At 41.8% G+C, this 15,379-nt stretch overlaps 1 protein-coding gene across 2 annotated transcripts; it reads right to left on the bottom strand.

Moving 5' to 3' along the window:
* Positions 1–4,302: 4,302 nt before the first annotated feature.
* On the bottom strand, positions 4,303–14,300 carry KLF11 (KLF transcription factor 11). Of its 2 annotated transcripts, none has more exons than XM_088444586.1 (4): positions 14,086–14,300; positions 10,805–11,062; positions 6,787–7,819; positions 4,303–4,829 (listed from the first exon to the last, which is right to left on the bottom strand). In XM_088444586.1, exons 1-4 carry the CDS (start codon positions 14,125–14,127, stop codon positions 4,534–4,536), a joined length of 1,629 nt encoding a protein of 542 aa, XP_088300712.1. In that variant the 5' UTR covers positions 14,128–14,300; the 3' UTR covers positions 4,303–4,533. The 2 variants fall into 2 exon arrangements, with proteins under 2 accessions (XP_088300712.1, XP_088300713.1); XM_088444587.1 differs by lacking the exon at positions 14,086–14,300 and adding an exon at positions 12,916–13,073.
* Positions 14,301–15,379: the final 1,079 nt, after the last annotated feature.

Genomic DNA, 15,379 nt, shown 5'->3' with positions numbered 1-15,379 from the left:
AGTATTTTAATAGCTACATGAATAGTGATACAAGCCTACAAAATGACTGCTTCCATTGCATGTAAGAAAGTGTCTAACTTTAAGATGACATTTAGGGTCACCAAGCTCAACAAAGTCTGTACTGCCTCTGTAACATGCAATAGTTACCAAAGATGTCAGTCAGCAATTAATTAAATCACTATAATTATGTATGGAATGTTCTTTTGGATTCCTACAAACCTGGTAACTAGCAATAGACCTACCACTCTATGGTAGCAGTTCTACAAAAGTGTACAAGGATTGCATGGAGTTTAAAGTGGTAAATTAAATTAGAGTGACCGCGCAAATCCGTGCGCCTTTATGTTGCACTTACTGTAGCTCCAGACTTGCTGGAGTGAGATCGGGCCACAAGATAAGGTGCCAATGCCAACTCTTCCACACCACTGCAAAGACAACTCACCCCCCCTCAAGGCTAACTGAACCTGAGAGTTTATAATAATGTTCATTAATGGAAATGTATTTAAAACCTGACAGTATTTTTTTAATAACGAGAAAAACAGCAACATAAGTGACAATATATTTGAATGCATAAAAGGGGGCATGCCTAAAACGAAACATCTCTAAAATAGATTTCAGATAGTGTAAAAAAGTGGTTTATCAAATTTAATCTAATTTTTAGAATACCGTACCCTACTGTCTCATTTGAGTGAACTTTAATATTAAATTCCTTTTACAACAAAATACCTCTTGCAGAGGATCAGATAGGGCTGGAATCTTGCCGACGATGTACCACAATATGGCATTTGAAGTGGGTTTCTGTTGCCCAGAGCAACCAAATTCATTTCAACTGTAAACAACATTGTCCTCTTTTTCACTTTCATAGAACACCAAATTATTACAATTTATTTAATTAATAATAATAGTGAAATTAAAAACCACGAATGCGAACTGGATGTACAAATCCTGTTGCGGGTTAAATTACACAATTATTTTACTTGAGCAATTCTGAAGAATCTTGTAAGACTTTTGGGTGGTCTTATCCATGGAACAAGACCTTGGATCCTGCACACGTTCAAGCAGCAATAATCAGATTTACACAATATTGTTTTAGTAAAAGAACTATGGAGCCGTATATGGGGGATTTAAGTTCAGGCTCATGGGCCTATGTAGATTTAAAAAAAAAAAAAAAAAAAACTTCCTTCGCATTGCATAAAAATGCTCAATATAAAAATGAAGTCATTTGCTTAATGTTTTGTTTTAGTAGCCATAGCAGCAAAAATTGTTTGGGCACTTCAACCTAATAACTCGCTCGCTCTGAATCAGTGCCCTCCCTCTCTTTTTTTAGAGAGGCCTCCTGGCCGCTCGCATAGCTGTGGGTGACCACCCACAGCTATAGCGAGCGGCCAGGAAGATGGTTGCGATGGTCAAGACCATCGCGACCATCGGGCTTGCGACGAGACCCTTGTGGTAGGGTCTCGTCTGCCGCAAGCCCTGGAGTGCTTTTGGCTCTATCAGAGCCAAAAGCACTCCCACTGACATCACTTGTGATGTCAGTGGGGCCGGCCCCAGACGATAGGCGTTCCCATGGGAATGCCTCTGTCTGGCCAGCCACGCCCCCGGCACGCCCACCAAAGGGGGCGTGCTGTCACTCACCATCGACAGCACATTGGGGTGCCAATGTAGCGAGACCCATAGCGACGGCTTGCCCGTCGCTATCCGGGTCTCGCGCATGTGCATGACGGAGGCGGGTCCGTCGTGTGCATGCGCACTGGCCCAACATCGACCCGCTTGCGAGTGCTCAGCGCTCGCGAGCGGAACTGAATCAGGCCCAGTGTGTATACATGAAAGGAAATTTTGCTTTCAGTGTGAGGCAAAATTGCATTAAATTAATTTAAAAAAAAATAAATAAATAAAAAAACAAATTTGATTTAAATAGGATTTTTAATTACATTTTTTTTTTCAAATAAACGTTTAAACATTTAAAACGTTTACTTAAAAAAAATTTTTTATTAAAAAATCCTATTTAAATCAAATAAATCAGTTAATGATTTTTTTTTTTTTTTTTAATTCTAATCCAATGCCATTCTGTGCAAAAAAAAAAAAAAAATATATATAACTGCTACATGTCAAAAGACATTAAAGCAATAATAATATATTTTAAAGTACAGCGAGCGGATCTGAATCAGGCCCAGTGTGTATACATGAAAGGAAATTTTGCTTTCAGTGTGAGGCAAAATTGCATAAAATTAATGTATAAAAGCTGATAAATTGTGATCATGTGCATGTGATACTACACAAGCTAAAAGAGTATTGGGATTTAGGGTGCACTTGTAGCCTTCACACCATGGCTGCAGCCATTTTGTAGACCGAACCAAATGTCAACCTCTCTTATTGACTGAAAAGCTGGGCTCAATAATTATTGGTACCGATCACAAGATGGCTGCCGCTACTGTGTGCAATGTGACAGGCACGTTTTAAGTTATCCTCAGACCAGATGTAATTTCATAAATCACCAACTAAAATACCATTAATGTGCATAGTAACTCAGTAATTCTTCATGCTATACCCAAGTCTACAGCCATTGCTCAACACATTCCATTAACCCTATGCCAGCATGGGTAATAATAATCCAATAGCGGGCAATCAAGATCGAACACTCCAGAACTAAATAAGGGTAAAGTGCCCGGTCACTAAAGGCTACATACAGTACTACAAATAACAAACAGACTATAGCCGAAAATGTTTGTAAAGGTAAAAGGATAAAAGATCCGTTTGAGGTAATAACACAGAGTGAACCTATTGCGCAGTATTGTGGAAAGAAAGGGAAACTGTTCCATTCACTTTACAGATTTGGGCCCGGCACACTGCAGTGCCTAAGCAGTTGTAATATGGTTAACAGGTAAAAACTTGGTTTTAAATGCTGTACATATATTCATGTGGATTTAAGTTTCATTAATTTGAATAAACATTGTGTATCGTAAAATTCACAGCACATATTTACACGTTTTTCTTGTGTTTTATCCCCATTATATTATAAATTTCACCAGTCTGCAAGCCACATGCAACCTAATTACAAAGGCATTGATTACCAAGCTTTAACTAGTTAAAACATATCTTAAATTCCTATAAATCATGTAAAAGTGATATTTAACCCATCTTTCCCCAACCTCGTGACCAAACGTCACTATCAAAATTTTAAATTAAATGCATTTGCAACATACAAATGGAAAAAAAATACCATAAAAAAAAAAAAAAAAAAAGGTAAAACAAGACATATAAAAGTATAGTGCAATAGAAATAATAGACACAATATATCAAATTCCCTTTGATAAATGTATGGGCTGGGTTTATTAACAATGCTTTGACATAGATGGGCACGTGTATTCCAGTTTGAAAACAATTGCAGAATGCAGGGACTGGTTTATAGGATTTAGTCAGGGCTAAATAAAAAAAAAGAAAAAAAAAAAAAAAAAAGAATTACTCAATTGGCACATACCGGATGTGACACTTATTCTACCTACACAAGTAGCCTTTAGGCAGTGGATGCAGCCATTGTTTGTGTGTGTGTGAAGGGTGGGGTGGGAGTCCATACCCACTATAATGCAGCCTACTAGTTCAATAAAAATGCAGTCCATCAGTTTACTAGGAACTAGCTCCATCACTGAGGTACAATCTATCTCAGTGATGTCCTCAGCAAATTGACAGGCAACATTTTATGAAAATTGGTTCAAACCACAAAATGGCTGCAGCCACTACAATTTAACCATTTAGTTCTTATGTTGCCACACCCGTTTAATTATTTGTCCCTAATCAAAGTGATGCTAGAAGCATCACAGATACACTGCTTAATTACATCTAAAATCAGGCACTGACTACAGCGTACAATTGTAAACACGGACTGATAGAAAAGGCAACATGACTTCAAAAGATTGTCAAAATGTGACATAAGAAGTTTTAAAAAATACTGCGACTTCTTATCCCTACCAAAAATTGAAAGCCACACCAGTGTCAAACAAATTGCCAATAAACCCTCCGTGATGTCACCTGTGCTATTTGCCTGCAAGGGCTTAACACAATTAGAATGCACAAAGCAAACATGTACGTCCTATATAGTGGATCTGTTTTGCCATATATAATTACATAATCCAAGAGGGTTAAAAAAAAAAAAGAAAAAAAAAAAATTCAAGAAATGGAATAAATATTAGTTCGTAAAAAATAAAAGAACTTTTTTTTTTTAAAAAAAAGCAGCGAAAAATTGCAGTCTGCTTTTAACAATACATATACACGTTAATAAAAAAAAAAAAAAAAGCTTATTGCCACAATTATAGGATTTATTTTCCTGTGTAAAAGGCTGGTAAATAAGATTCATATAAATTTGCATTACTTATAAAGTGTACACTTCAGTGTGAAAAACTGATAGGGTGCCTGACCATGTTTTTAAATAAAAAAAAAAAGAAAACAATTTTTTTGTGTTTCAAATCACTGGGTGCTCTTCAGTGAGTAACCGAGGAGGAATTTTACGTCAATTTTTATGTTTTTTTGTTCAGTCACTCTTTACACCGGCGTTGCCATGGATACCAGCATACTTAAAGAGGGCCCAGCATTTGGCTGATCAGACATTGTTATTCTGTTCAATTTTCCAACCTCCGTTTGCCAGGAGGGCACTTTTTTCGTGGTCATGTGCCGCCGTGCGTGTTTGGTGAGGTGATCGCTGCGCATGAACCTGCGGTCACACACCGGGCACGCAAACTTCTTTTCACCTGTGTGGGTTCGGCGATGCCGAGACAGTTCATCTGATCTAGCAAATTTTTTGTCACAGCCTTCCCAGAAACAACTGAAAGGCTTCTCTCCTGCAACAGAAGGACAAAACAGTTATTGGACTGTGAAACATCATACATTTTAAAATCACAAATAATCAGAGTTCTGTACATCCATAATGTGTTTCTCATAGCTACAAAACAGCAAATTTCAGAAGGTTGCGATGTCTTCCACTATTGGTGCCCATACACAGAATATTATGGCATCACAGCTCAACCGCCCAGTTGCCGGATCTGTGAAAGATTTTGCCTTGCACATCTGTAGCCAAATTTAAATGATCAGACCATGCACAAAGAGTGCCTTTGGTCATCATCCAACCTGATTTAACAGCCAGTCGACATCTCAACAATCTATAACTCAGTGGTTCCCAAACTGTGCACCGCAGCACCCTGGGGTGCCTCGGGACACTTGTAGGGGTGCCTCAGGTTGGTGGTCCAGCACCAAATCAAATTATTTATGGTCAGTGTAATGTAAATATGTGGACAAATAGAAGCGCAAACCTGTCACCCACTACATAAATGAACCCAAGGTTGACAGGTAAGCACAATTTACTTCACTTTGCTACATTTTTTTCTGAATTTCTCAATAACAAAATTTTGGCTTAGGGGTGCCGTGAAAAAATTCTGATGCACTAGGGCACCGCGATTCAAACAAGTTTGGGAACCACTGCTATAACTATTCCAGCTCAACCTTGCGGTAGGAAAGTACTGCACTTGTCAGCATACAAATTTGCGTGCTTTGCCCAAGCCTGACGGACTACATCAAAAGAAACTAGTCAAGGCTTTCACAGTCCACCAACACCCGACTTTAATATAAATATAACATCATAGAATAATTGGCAGGGGGCCTACTGTCATGACTCAGATAATCCTTAACACTGCAGAGACGACTATAGGTTTGCCTTTATTCCCAAGCGCCATTTCTAAAACCTATGTTAGCAGAAAATGATAAGGATTTGACAATTTTATAATCGTGCCAGGAAAATCAATATACATGAATGATAGATAGACAAGAAAATGCATATCCCAGTATAGACGAGTCTTGACCAAAAACAAGAGGGCTCGACTGAATTATGTCACCGATAACTAGAAAATACAGGGGTAGCCCAGCCTCCCCATGTCCCCTGTATCGGTCCTTTCCAGTCTTGCAGTGAATCAGAATGAAGCGGCTGCACTACGATTCCCTTCCATGCTGTCACTTATACTGTAGAGCTTTTTATTCACGTCAGTGAAGACACGATCAAAGCATCTTGTTAGCCGAAGCTTAGCATAACTGGACAGCTACAGCTAGTGAGTCTGTATAAAGACAAACCTCCTAGCTCACAATGCCTGGCTGGATCTAGGAGTTGTATCACAGGTGGGCAAGTTGTTTTCCTCAATATTTTACTTAGAAACTGTTGCCACCTATGCTTTGTCCCTGGAACATAACTCTTGTGGGGCTATTCAATTCATTTATAGGGCGACTTAACTAATGGGTGTCCGACAGAGAAACAAAATTCACGTGGGTCAACACACTTCTGCTCGTCGCCTCCTGAGGTGGCGAGCAGAAATGTGCGAGAAGTCGGCACTTTTGGCGTCAAAAGCAGTACTTTAGGCGGGTTTAGCTGCTAAACCTGGTGCTGTCGGACGCACACACGCGGCATGGGCGCCCAAGCGGAACAATTTAATTGCTCCGTTGGTCGATCATTAGTTAAGGCGCCCTATATTCAAGACACTTGCTGAGCCCCGCTGGACCGGTAGCCATGTAGGCCCACAGGCAAGGTTCGCTCAGAGTATTTACTAACAGACAAAGAAAAAGAGCCGATTTACAGCATTCAACACTTCTAAAAAGGTTATTTACCACAGCTGCAAAAATAATAAAAAAACAGTAATTTTTTTACCATTTAGTAATCGTGACGGCTATAGATATTCAGACTGCAAGCTTTACAAAGAGAAAGAAGAACTTGTATCTGTCAAATTCCCTGCAAAAGTGCCCCACGTGTTATCTCACCTGTGTGAGTCCGAAGGTGTGCTTTGAGGTGGGAACTTTTGAAATACGTCTTTTTACAGCCAGCGAAATTGCAGACATAGTTGCGTCTTCGGGAAAAGTCCATTTGCGGAGGGCCGCTTTGCCCTGAAGTGATAAACACAGGCGCTGGGGCAAGAGGCAGTAACTTTGTGCTCCCCATTGTCATTAGAGTCTGTGGACACGGCTGGGGTGGTTGTGTGACGGGCGACTGAGGAAGGACAAACATAACGGTTCCCTGAGACATTGGAGTGCCCATCAGGACTGGCTGGGAAAGCACTGTGGTTTGGGGCAGAATTGGCTTAATGGGATTATGAGAAGGCTTGATGAAAGCAGAGAGGACTCCGGCTTGCGCAGTAACTGGAATCATCTGACAAAGAACAGGGGGGCTGGGAACAGGAACAGAAGCCAAATGGTTGGCGTCGTTTGAATTTTCATTTTCGCTTCTCACTGGCTCGTTGGAATTTTCACTTTGCACTGGCTCGTTTAAATTTTCACTTTCACTTTTCACGGGCTCACTGGAATTTTCATTTTTGCTTTTCACTGGCTGTCTTGTCTGTGCATTATCCATCTGCTGACTGCCAGTGCTTATGTTTGGGCAGGTATCAGTCTGAGAAAGGTGCAGTGGTGAGGACCTTCTCCATAGGCCCTCAAAGTCATCTGTCTCTTTGGTGAGCTTGGAATGTTTAACCTCACACCTCCCAGGTGGTAGATCATAAACAGCTGGTGTCCTCACTCTCACAGAAGATTGTGGAAATTGATGGAAGGCAGAGGTGTCAGCTGTGTGACGTATGACGCTTGTTACCATTGCTCGGCAAGGCCTCTCGGAGACTTCCGACACCAGGGAGGATGTGCTGTGGGCTCTTGAAGCAAATGGCTTGGACACCTCAGAAGGTGACGTGGAACATTGAGGAGTGCTGGACATGATGGTCACAGGCTTGGAATATGTCACTTGAGAGGCAGGGGGGAGTGTTGTGCAAGGCTCAGCAAATTCAGGACTGTGTGGAGGAGTCATGCACTAGAGAACAAAAAAATATGTTAACATTTATTATTATTTATATATAACAAAAATAATTACATTTCATATTTAAGTTATAGGTATGTACGTTAATATATACTGCTTGAATTATGATGAAACTGTTCATTTAGCATTAGACTCTGCACAGTAAGTAAAAGGGAACAGAAGCTTCATACATCCCAGTTGTGATGCAAGGCTCCTGGGCCTCAATTCTGCAGTGAAGTAACTATAGTGAAGACGTTCCATAACAGTGCCATGATGTGCCAGCTGGCTATGTGCCACGCTTTGTTCCTTGTCAAGTAAACAAAACATAAAAAGGTTGACTTTCCACAAAATAAAGAGAATCTTTAATAACAACAATTTATAGGACTCACTGGCAATGCATTACCTGCTCTATACAAGCTACTCACCTTCACCGACTCCTCCCCTATATACATATCCGACTTTGCCACAAGATATAACCCTTCTCACCCACTGATAGTCAGATCTCTTCCATCTCCAAGACTTCTCCTGTGCTGACCCCCACTAATGGAAATCTCTCAAGTACTATCACAACCCACCTCTTCTTTATAGTCTCTCGTACACTCACCTGATAACTGCGCCCTGAACATGTTCTACCAGCTCCGGTTCCATGTTCACGCAGGGCCCCACCAGCTCCTACAGTTTCAGCACTGCTCTTTCCCTCTAGACTGTAGGCCCTCACGAGCAGGATCCTCTCTACCCCATCTCACAAATGCACCTCATTCACCACTTTTATGTGAAATTTATATTCTTAATATCTGTAACAGATTGTCTAGCACTGCAGTTTAGTGCTGCCTTAAGACTTTTATAATTCTAGATGAATCAGAACGAAAAAAATCGCCCAGTTCATCGCATCTTCTGATCTGCCAGAGCAGGCAGACCTGAAGAGATCACAAGCGAGGCAGTGCATATTAATGAAGGACGAAATGATTGATCGATCAGTCGTTCATTAAATCTTCTAGTGTGTACCAGCAATCTTGCATGGCCCGGGCAAAGTGAATTGTGCCGACCATTGGCAAGATTGCCGGGTCATCTAATGTGTGCTCAGTTATACAAAAAAAAAAGCTATGACGATAAAAGCAGGAACGGACAAGATTATAAAAATAAAAGGCCATATTAAGCCACAATTAGAATTGTAACCACATTCGTAACAATAGGCCACAAATTCATAGGAGCATATTCAATTTAGAGCGAAAAGTCCGTTGTCAGACTTTTCGCCGCCATCGCAGGTTTCAGGGTCGAAAACTTTTCACGCTCGTCCCCGCGTATTCCCGTATTCAATTTCAAATGGGCGAAAACGGGACCCAGCGAAAACAAAATCGGTGAAAAGTCCTGTCGTTTTTGGGGAAATCAGCCTGACTCCCCCAAAAGATGCTCTCACATGGGGGTACCCCCAAATGGCCCTGCAAAAGGTATTTGGGGTCTTTGAATGGTCTCCATAGGTGCTATTTAGCGTCTTTGGGAGAGTGGTGAAAGAAAGCATTTAGCCACTTTTTTGGGGAAAAATAAGTAGTCCCATCAAATTTGGGGTACATGAAAATGGGTGCAAGCATATTTAAAAATCGCTAAAGTCAAGTATTAAAAAGCGCCAAAAACGCACCTTCAGCAAGCAGCTGCAATCAAAAAACACCTCCCCCATACTTGTAGATCCCCCAAAGGGTATTTCGCTAGTTTTTAAATTTGTGCCCCCACTTTAAATTTTTGCGCCCACATTTTCACAGTGCTTTTTTGGGGTGTCCTTTGTGTTTTTTTCGGTGTTTTTTTTTACGCAGTTTGCGTCAAGGGGGGTGTACAAAGGGTACAGAGTGGTTTCCGCACCTCTGCACCCCAAAACCACAATCCTGCACTTTTTTTCACCGGGTATTCATAGGCGAAACTTTTTCGCCTATTACATTGCATTGCGCTTTCGCACCAGCGAAAAGACGCTAAAATTGAATACAGGGATAAGTGAAATCGGCGAAAGAGTTTCGCCAAGAACGGCTTTTCGCTCCAAATTGAATACGGACCATAGTCTCCTTATTTCTGCCTATAGCTGCTAATTAAGATCAGTTTGCAAATTCCCACGTCTCACTTATTCCGCTTAGATTGTAAACCTGATAAGCAGAGGGGTTTTTTTTCTCAGTTTTGTGAAGTGTATAAAAGTCAATGTGTGCTTCGTACAGTTTGTACCGGGCTATGTCAAATGTGGTGCTTCATTAATAAATAAATAGATAATTACTGATGGGACGTTCCACTGGGTTTGTTGTCCACTCTGCACTCAGTCTGGTCACAGGCATTTGTCCAATGTGACTGGTCTCAACCAATTTTCAAAGTGCATTGCTACAAATTATATGCCTCCCTCATGCAGCAGCATGAGAAGGCAAAGTGATTCAGGTAGGAGAATCAATGGACACTGATGTTTAGTGTAGTGAGGGGAGAATTACAGTGAGAAGGGGGTGAGACAGGCTCCCAGCACTTAGACACATCTCTATGTGTGTCTCCCCAGCTATTGACCTCACTGTACGTCACTGGGCACTGTGTATCTAAAACCTCCAGCCTTGGGGGGTGCCTCCTCTGTAAGACAGATAACGTGTCCCCAAATTCTCTCCCTCTGACTGAAAATTAAAATAATTCCATTGAACAAAATTGAATATAATTTTCCTATATCCAGAGTATGTAGCCCAACTCAGCCAGCCAAAATGCATTACCACAATTATTTACGTTTTCTTATATAGCACTAGCATATTCCATTGCTCCGCAAGATTTCCGACCACATCCGTACCCATAGCATTACGGCTGAGGTGCAGTATAGGGACATTACTGGAGCACTACATATCTAGAAGTAGCTTGTACTGATCAAGAATTTGGCATTGCATGCGAAGATTCCTCAAGTAACTTCTATTTATTCTTATAATCAAACCTATAGTACCAAATTCTGGTATAGTACGGTCACGGTGATCACACGCGCTTCACTTGTGCTCTTACCAGGGTGGACAGAGAGTGGAAATCTTTTGACATGATCGGGCAAGAGTCGCTCTGTATGTAATCAGACGAGTCTGAGGCTGGAGTGAGCGGCCTCATCTTCAACACCTCCCACTTGTGGCACCTCTGACCCCAGGAGCTCATGCAGACTAGGGTCTCCACTGCCTCAAAGTCATTCTGTTCCAATGTGCTGCAGGACGACCGCTCACTGTCATGTCTCTTCCTTTCCAATATGGACTCGCATATATCCATGAAGTCAACCTATGGAATGAAGTATTAACACAATTAATAAAAAGCAAATACCATATTATTCATGTACAAATATACATTCTAGAGCTGGGTTCATCCACCAAATGCCTCAATTACTCTGTTATGATTTTTTTTTAGTTAACAGTACTTAGTTCGGGAATACTAACAGAAGTGACTGCTTTCTCAGTGAATGCTTAACATTATACTGCAACTATATATGACATTCTGTAATTTGCATGATTATGTGGCCACTATGGGGCGCTGTTCTGTTAAAGTATGGAATATACTGTACATCAGAGGAGCCAGCATTTTGCCTGCTGACACTCATTCTGATAGAATCGGCACATAACTGATCTTATTTGTGCAAGCTGACTAATGGTTATAGGTTTTAATTAGTACATCATTAAAAATTTAGTACAAATAAAATCTACCTGTAAAAGTATAATATATAGTTCACAATCTCCAGTTGTCTGCATAAGGTTTTTAATGCATGTGACACTTATTTCCATTGGGGTATTTAGGGACAGTTCTTTAATTGCTCACGTCTTGAGCATGAGGTCAGCCAATACACCCACATTAGTGGTGGAAAGGACAACACCCATTTAACGTGATGTGAAGTCACCTAATAAATGACGTCATCCTGTACTAAAAAAAAGAAAAAGAAAAAAGGTTCCCCCAACAAATTATATGCAGGAGATTTAGCAATTTTTTATGGGGGGGGGGGAAGAAAGAAAAAAAGAAACACTGCATCCTCTCAAATGTAATACTCAGTGCAGTTCTTCGTGTCCTCAGATGACCTATGCCAACACAAGTTTCCTAAGTGCAAAGGTACTCTCAACTTTAAACACCTCAACACACACGCACACACACAACGATTGACTAGCTTATTAGACGTGTATTGCCCACAATCATAGATCAGCGAATACACTTCTAACGCTATTGTATTGCTTTGTGTCACCATTACTTGCATAATCTAAACAACAACAGAGAAACATATGGACATTATAGACTGAGACCTAATATACTACACGAGACAAAATTATGACATTTGCTAGAGGACTTATATGGCATTTAATAGGTGAATAAATCACATACGGGTTTCAAGACACATGGGAATGATACAATGAGACTTTCTACTTTCTGCAAGTAAATATTGTATATAATGTCATTGTATCAATCACTCGAGTAAAATACTAAGACCGGTCACCATTAAGCCTTGTATACCAGATCTGTTATGTAGTATAATACACTCGTGAAGGCTACATTCTTCATCAGGAAACCCAGCTCTAAAGTGCTGCGCTGTCTTTACCAGGACATATCTTAAGAATGATCAAGGGGGTAATAATCATGCCCCAACTTGCCATGCTGTCAGCTGTTTTGCATGGACGAGGGCATCTTTTATATATACAGTCTTATTTGCCAAGGACCAATATATATATATATATTTAAAAAAAAAAGTCCTGAAAAGTAAGTGGCCTTTAAACTCAGTCACTGTGTAACAGATAAACCACTCAGGATGCAGACAGACTGTATTATTCACAGACAACCTGCCTTATGCAATTAAAAAGCCAAACAGCTGTTTGCAGACCTAGCTGTGCTACTAAAGTGCAGCACAGTATATATGTATATAATATTTAATGGGCAAATTATGTAATCATGGGCTAAAATTAAGATATCCTGAGATTTTACGGGGTGCAGGAATAGGGGCAGTCATTCAACCTCTACTTATAAGAAATAAACAAGTAGAAAGCAAATTAAAATGGTAGAAGGTCCAGCTCACGAGCTTAATTAAAATGTGAAAGAAAAGTAATAATGTAACATTGCTGTAAGACACTGCATGAAGCTCCCCTAACCCAAGAGCTTACAGTCAAATGGTTAATGGGAGACTTTCGGAATCGGCCACAGAGAAAGTGTATTTACACCACACCCAGCCAGTTTCAGGCCAGGTCAGCTGCCAGCCAGACTCCAATGCTGATAGTTGTTTTTGCAGTTTCTGGGTGGGGGGTGGGGGGAGCTGTAGTCGGGGCACAATAAGAAGTTCAACGGATTTGCCCCACCCAAGACAAGTGGGCAACAAACACTAAGCCCCACCCCCAACCACAGCCTTCCAAAAGGGGCGGCTGCAGGCCAAATATAGCTTTCTAATACGTCACCCATTAAAATAGCCATGTGAGGTGGGCAGGGCAGGGGAGGACCAGGAAATGGGGTGGGTGGAGAGAGAGGCTACAGGGGCTGGGGTGCTGTTCAAAATCCATCCCAAAAAAAAAAAAACAAGCAGTGCATTTGTCCATCGTTAGCTCCCTTACATAAATGTTACAGCAGCAACTAAAGAGTTATAATGTATCCAGCAATCATACCTGGCAATGGAAGAACCCCATCCCAATACACATCAAAGGGATATACTATAGATACATTGTTACTGCTAGCTGCAACAGTGACAGATACAGGATCTCTTCTCTCCATCACAACCCTCCCCACTCTAATAAACACATATCAAAAGATATATATATATATATATATATATACACACACACACACACACGTATATTATATATACACATACATACACACACACACAAGCAACAGCTGAATTCTCTTCTAGCCTAACACTTTCTATTCCAATACACATATATAATACACACATAGATCCTGCTGACTGCAACAGTGACAACTACAGAATCTTCCTTCCATAACATTTCAGCTTAAAAACAAGTGGTTGTCAAGAAGATATTATAAATCCATTATAAAACAGAAGTCAGCACAACACATGCATAAATACATACAGATAGAACAATGACCAGGGCAACACACAATAGCCATCATCAATCAGCTAATGCAGAGTAATGTAGGTGGCCATCTACTGCATAAGATAGGATGGATAGATAGTGAGCTGTACACTGGGGTCCATCATTGCGGCATGTCTGGACATGACTGAACCCCCCCTCCCCCCCATCCTATTGTCCAGCCATGATGATACATTGTTGCAGATGTACCCTCACAGCACTGATGACAGCCGGCAGGGCTGCTGTACTTACAGCTGGGGGCAGCTGCTGCTGCCTGTCCGCGGTGTTCAGCATGATGAGCGGCTGCTACAAGGTAACAAAGGATGGAGAGGTAGCCGGTGCCGCCTGACTCAGCCAGGGCTGCTGTTGCCGTTCACCACCAGCAATAACAAGCACCGGGGCTGTGCTGCTCGTCATGCTGTATGGGAGGGAGGAGGAGGAGAGCCGGCAGCTCCTGCGTTCACACACACAGGGGGCGGGGAAAGGCGAGCTGAGGACAGAGCGCTCACACTGCACAGCCCGGGGACGGCGACAGCCAATCACCGCGCGGCGCCGACGCCTCTCAGCCAATGGCAGGCAAGCTGGGAGCGTGATCAGCTCGTGCAGGCGGCATGCCGCCCAGGGCTGAGGTAGTGTGAGAGCGGGAAAGTAGGGGAAAGGTCGTGCTGCTGCTGCGGCGGGGGCTGGTCCTGAGGCGGGGAGCGGGGCTGTCTGTCAGCCGGCGGGGGCAGCCCACACAGCAGCAGCCCAAATACTAGGCTCACATAGATTATATACGTGTATGTCGTGTACATGAAATACAACGCCTTGCAGGAATAGTGCATAAACTGAGTCGGGCCATTAGGTTCATATACTTCCTCCTCTCCCTCCAATATGGGCCATGGGCGTGGATGTTTACAAACTTTACAGTGCAAATAGTTTTTACAGTGCAAAGGCAGTTTGGGGTTTTTAGATGCTACGCAAAATGCATGTGGGAAAATATTAATCTTGAGGGTGATAAAATGTGTTCTGGTAACGTTTTATTACATTGGCAAAGGTACATTACCAGTATGCCGCGTCCACTGACACTCCCATGACGTGCCCCCTGTGACAGACTTTTTTTGCGTTCATTTCAGGTCACCGCCCAGGAACCCCCATATTATTGCCTAACTGTTTCTAATGCCTGCGGCCCAGTACGCAATAGCGTATGGAGCCGTACACTCGGGGTGATGCATGCGCCGTAGGGCTATTCAGGACTTTTCGTGTGTGTGCAGTAGCGAATGAAAACTGCAAACTTCGGCATTGCGTCCATCTCTGAATCAGGCTCTGTCAGGGACGTGCAGTCGGGAGGCAGAGCCTTCCCTGTCATACTCCTGAGATTTGATATAAAAATGATGAGAATAATGCAAAGAAGATATTTATAACTTATAAACATCTGTGTTTATTGCAATCATTTTTATAATTAACACTCACCAACTTTGTGGAGCTCCCTGGGACTGCAGGAAGATGAGAGATGAGGCAGCAGTAGCTCAGCCTCGCTTCTGTATTATCAGACACTGCTTGCAGA

The sequence above is a fragment of the Taudactylus pleione genome, unplaced genomic scaffold (genome assembly GCF_031769625.1).
Source record: "Taudactylus pleione unplaced genomic scaffold, aTauple2 ptg000367l, whole genome shotgun sequence".
In the NCBI taxonomy this organism is placed as follows: Eukaryota; Metazoa; Chordata; class Amphibia; order Anura; family Myobatrachidae; genus Taudactylus; species Taudactylus pleione.
The sequence above is the reverse complement of the archived record's forward strand: the minus strand, read 5'-3'. Positions and strand labels throughout refer to the sequence as shown.